Here is a 5,694-nt window from a genome sequence, read left to right as displayed (position 1 = left end):
GGGGCAGAGCAAACACAAGGCTCTGTCCTCTTCCACCCCCCTCTCTCCCCATGATGGTGGGGACTGAGGGGCAGAAGCAGGTTGGTGAGGCCAGTGGTGTTTGCCTCACTCCCCCAGCCCTCCTGGCCCCTCAGTCCTTGCTGTCATGGCAGCGCCAGGGAGGCAGAGGAGTATGGCCTGGGACGGCGAAGTGCTGATATGATGACGGGGACAGAGCAGGGTGTAGCGGTGCTGGTGGCGCAGCCTTGCCCCCCCACTCTGGCGCACAGGGCTAGGTATATGGGGCCAGAGGCAGAGTAGCTGCAGTGCGGGATGTTGGGTTGTGGCGCTTTGTCCACGCCCAACTCCCCCTCCCCCCATCATTCTTGACAGGCTGTTGGTTAGTGTCTTAAGTAAAGTTACTTGTTTTAGTACATAATCCTAACAGTTATGAAAGGATGGGCAGAATTCTGCTTTAGTTCTGTGTATCAATGATGGGCTTTAATTAGGTTTCAAGTGCATGCTGGGGTTTTCAGAGACCAGAAATATACTGTCTGACTGTCACGCCCTAGATTTATTTTTGAAGTGCTGAGGTACACAATCTATATTTTTCTGCTTTTATATGGATTTACTGACAAAACTGAACTTTAGTATCCTATTAGAAGTCCAGAGTGTAACATTAAAATGAGGATGAGTGACTTCAGATCACAACGCTGGTACCTTTAATGAGGTAAACTTGCTTCTTCTGTCTTTTAAAGTACAGAAGAGTTGGATTTTTTTTTTTTATGTATCTTCTGTTTCTGTATTATTATTATTAATTTTTTTGGTAATAAAATACAGCAGAAAAAGTTTTTTTAAAGTATGTGGGCAAATGCATGGATTACTTTTTTACAATGTTTGTAACTTTTAAACAGTAACACAAATACTTAAATGATAAAGATGCTGAGATCATTACTGCTTCTGTTTTCAATGGCTCACTAGGTCTCTCTTCCCTGGCCTTGAAGGAAGATTACTTTCTGATAACCTGAAGCCTCAAGTGTTAACTGCTTTGAAGGAGGCTGCTAAAAGCCGAGGTAAAAAAGATTTGTTATATGCTTGTAACTACAAAGAAAAGAGATTTCTAATGATAAAATTAAGAAGAAATGCTATGCTTTTATTTGTTTTCTTAACTTCATTTTGAACTGTGTTGGTTTGGGGAGCCTGGTTGAAACCCATATTTTAAGGAACATCCACTTTTTTATACCTAAGTTGAGCACACAATGACATTTCAGAGTTTCTCTTAAGGAATTCAGAACGACACCAGTGAAAATGATAGAATAGACTCATGAAAGGGAAAGGAGAGGAGGAAAAAGTGGAGATTTACAGTCAGAAGAATACATGGATATTTATTTATCATTTACTTAGTAATTGCAAATCTTGAAGTTGAAGAATTTAATTTGAACTACGATGAATCCTGCCCAAGTTAAAGCGATATAATCCACTGCCTCTCTAGGTAACTATTTCTAATGATTAGCTCCTCTGTTGAATCTTTGTACCTTATTTTTAACTTGATTTCTGTCTGGCTTTAGCCTCTGATCCCTGGATATTGTTATGCCTTTCTCTGCTAGAATAAAGTCCCATCTTATTAGAAAGTCTTTCCAAGGTGAGTTATAGACTGAGCAAGTCACCTCTTAGCCCTTTTTCAGGTAAATTACATAGAACAGTAGATTTCTCTGATTAAAGAAGATTTTCCTTGAACGTGAGACTTGCTTGTAGCTTTTTTTATTACCCATTGCAGTCTCTTAAAATCTCTCGTAAGTGCAGAAATCAAAACTGGATAATAGTGCTTTAGTAATAGTTACCCTCCTTTGATACTCTGCGACTCCCTACTCCTTGACATCCTCTTGTACCTTGGGGTAGTTAGGGCTCTGGTCTGTCTTGCTTTCCCTCCAGTTTAGTTTGGTTGAATTTTCATTATTTTCAGTGTTCTTCCTCCATCTGCCTCCCTTCAGGAACGAGTCTTTGGAGACCTCTTCTACTTGTATGGATTTAGTTTTCACTTATTTTACTTTGTCTTCTAACTTGGCCTCAGTCCTGCTCAATTTAGTGCATCTGTTATAATACACATTGTAAAATCTTTAAAGCATTAACTTTTTTCTTACTACCAACATTTTTGTACAGGGCCCCAATCCATGTTTGGGTCCTATAAGGTGTTATTGTAATGCAAATAATAATTAGTAAGTTTTGAGAAAAAAATGAAGATGTATATGGATGCGAACATCTACAGCTGTATTAGGTGGGTGAAAGAAAAAGGTGGAAAAGAGGACATATGAAAATAAGTTTTCAGACCCAAGTTCCAGTCTTCCTACCATGGCTTGAGATATAGCTTTCTCTGAGTTCCCCAAAAGTTTTCCATGGTGCTAGTGAGAAGATATAGTATATCAAGGAAGAAGCTTCCCCTTTCCTCCAAGACTCAACCACGAAACTCCCTCCACCTTTATTATCTCCCTTGTTTTTCCTTGATATCTACATTGCAAACTGAATAAACTCTGTAACCCCAAATGCAGATAACATTACTTACGGACATATTTCTATTTTTCTTAAGTGTATTGGGTATGACTGAAAACACGATAGAACATCTACTTATAAAATTAAGACTCAGTGGCCAGTATTTTAACATATATCTATTGTTGCAAATGTTTTTTCAGCAGCTATATGATTGCATATGGTCTTGTTTTAATAATTACATCTATAACTTTTTTGTTCTTTTTTTTTAAAAAAAGGAATTATCTACATAACTGTAGTTTATTGGTGCTTTCTCTGATTTGTAGCTTTGTAAAGCCTTCCATTTTTTCTTTAAAGTATCCACTAGTAGGGATCTCTTCTGGCTGACTGCAACATTTGTTTCGCCAAAATCCCTCCATAACTTATACATACATAAAAAAAAAAATAAATAAAATCTCTTACATAGTTGCTTTCAGATGGCAGAGTGGATTCGTCCATGGCTGTTGTACAAAAAGGCATAAATTCATTTTCACTCCATAAAGCATGGACTTTTATTGTCAGAGGCAGGCTTGTTGCTACGTTATGTAAATCACAGGTTTGGAATGTTTTTCTGAAAAAACTCATTTAATTATATTCTAGCCCAACAGCTTCTCTGGGGATTTTCAGGTATGATGTGACTGAATAGTTTGCTGGATTGAAGCCTGGCATTTGTGTGGATTTGATTACATGTTCTTTCTGCCTCGGCTTTCATGTAAAAAGAATCTGAATAACTTAGCAAAAAATTGTAAATGCAGTAGGAAAAAATGCCTAATAATTGAGAGAAGGTAATGTAGTTAGCACTCTTTTTATTAAGAATGTTAGTAACAATATCTTCATTAAGTTATGCTTACTAATTGGTATTAATTTTGTTTAAATATACTTATGTATCCTGGGAAGATTTCCAGAATTTCTAAATCAAGTTTTCATTTAAAAAATAACACCATCATTTCAAATGTGAATCTCTAAGTTGTATATCTGAGCTATATGCTTGAAGTGTGAGGGCTAATAGCTGTTAAAGACGTGAATAAAATGTTATGCTTATTAATCTACCCAAGTGATGACGGCCCATGGCATGCCTGACACAAGTGACACAGGCAGCTGGTTTGTGTGGGGCTTGCTTGAGTCTTAGACTCAAGTCTCTGGAAAAGAAAGCACCAGAACTGAGGCAGGAGGGCTTAACCTGTGGCTGCATGAAATAGGTTATGCCAGGTTGCTGAAGTGAGAAGATGCCCAGTATTGCTGTCAATAACTAACTTAACCCTTCTGGTCCTGCACCCGCTGCCGAATTCACGGCTTTGGGTCCTCACTTGCCGTATAGAACTTCAGTGCTTATGAGATGAGAGTAAGGTTAACTTGGCTTTTGGTGGTGACACTTCTCTCTCTGCAGCATCCTTCCCCCACCCACCATTCTCTGCTCCAGGTAACCAGAGGTTTGAGCCCTCTGCCTCCATTTTGGTGCAGGCGTTATCGCATATGCCCCTCTGAGTGCCATGAATCACTCGGAGGTGACAGGGATTAAGTTGTGGCACAGCTGCCAAAAATGTTGGCCACCACTTGTCTACCCCATTGAGACTCTCTATATTAACTTCTTATTTCTAATGAATATAAGTTGATACTTCAGAGCCTAAAACAATCTTCACTGTTTTGGGGGACTTACTATTTTAGGAATTAAGCAACAGAATTTTAGTTTTATTTTAGGAGGTGGATTCCTTGCCCTGTTTCCATGCCCTGCCACCCCATATTCCAATCTCTCTTCTGAGGTGCCTGTACATGAGTGCAGAGGCTACTCCGATTAGTTGGAATTTAGCGTATCAGAGCAGGCTCAATTAATCAAGCTTGCTGGAGTTTGGCAGTTACTGTGCTCCAGCAGCCTCCCGTGTCTCCTTTATCAGTGTCCCCATGCTTAAAAATGGTGGTGGGGGCTCTTGAACCAAAGCTCCCCCCTTTCTCCTGCCAGGCTCCCTACCAGCCTGTAGGCTCAGGCTTGCTGCCACGTGGAGATGCTGTGTTCGGGAGCAGCTGACTCTGGTGTGAACTGCACCAGAGTTATTTTGTTGTATTAATAGCATGTGTAAATGTATCCAGTATGTTCTATTCCTGGCTCTGTTGTTATCATCTAGTGTCAGGATGAGAAATATATTACTGTCTTTTCCATTTATGAACTGGGAATAATACATCTGTTCCAAAGATGTTTTGCAAAGTTTAATGATGATCTGTTTATTGATAATGTATGATAATTCAAAAAATATATTTTAAACAAATATATTTTTCTACTGTAAGAATTTTAAAAACAAACTCACACATTTACTCATGTATTTTTAATCTCATATTTAGCACTTATTATATAATCACATTTTGTTAACTATTGTTACAGTATAGTTAGTGCTCAGTCTGGGCTAGTACATAGGGTTGCCCCTAACTTTTCTGGTTGCACTAAATAAGGGGTCAGCAATTTGTGGCTTGTGTGCCAGCTGTGGTCCTCAGAGCCATTGGATCTAGCCTGAAGCCAGAGGGCTTCAGCAGCAGGGCCTCGCATCCAAGCTGCATGATTCCTATCTGCCACTGAAAAAACATTGACTACCGCTGCATTTAAATTGCACACCTCTAAACTGTTAGTGGAAGGAACTAGTAATTGGATTTATAGGTCAGGGACTGTAAGTATATAAGGTAAAGACTATATGTGCAACCATACTGTATGTAGTGAATATTAACTCTGCAGCTGTTTTTGTGTGCCTGAAGACTGCAAAACTAACAGAAGTAATAACATAACAATTAGTTACCATCTTATTGTTGGATTTTTGCTAATATGAAGTATATTTGATTTTAATCAACTTACAAAATGACGGGGGATATTTGATAGGGCTGTGTGAAGCTTCGATCACCAATTCGATTCAGAGGAGATTTGGCCCGATTTGGCAGCTGAATCTCCAAATCCAAATTGAATCGGGAGACCCATTAAAAGGTCCAAATCAAATCCGAAGCCTCCGAAGTGATTGGGAAAAGGTTCAGAGAGATTCAGAGATTTGGATTGGCCAGGGAGAAGCAGGCACAGCTGGGAGGCTGCAGGTTCTTCTGCAGCTCCTCTGGCTGTCCCTGGGTGGGGGGAGCCCCCATAGCTGCCTTGCCCAGCCTCATCCCCAACCCGACCCCAGCCTCCCAGCACAAAAAAAAAAAAAAAAAAAAAAAAACCCA

General features: G+C 39.6%; 1 protein-coding gene across 2 annotated transcripts in view; it reads left to right on the top strand.

Annotated features, from left to right (window-relative positions):
- The window catches only part of SACS (sacsin molecular chaperone), a 95,563-nt gene that overhangs the window by 76,224 nt on the left and 13,645 nt on the right, over positions 1–5,694 (top strand). For both annotated transcript variants that reach the window (XM_019524396.1, XM_019524395.1), the window contains one exon: positions 961–1,052. In XM_019524396.1, the coding sequence (XP_019379941.1) occupies positions 961–1,052 (92 nt within the window). The remainder of the gene's footprint in view (positions 1–960; positions 1,053–5,694) is intronic.

The sequence above is a fragment of the Gavialis gangeticus genome, unplaced genomic scaffold, assembly GCF_001723915.1.
Source record: "Gavialis gangeticus isolate Ggan-Ray unplaced genomic scaffold, GavGan_comp1, whole genome shotgun sequence".
Lineage (NCBI taxonomy): Eukaryota > Metazoa > Chordata > Crocodylia > Gavialidae > Gavialis > Gavialis gangeticus.
Note: the sequence above shows the minus strand (reverse complement) of the source record. Positions and strands in the feature narration are given on the sequence as shown.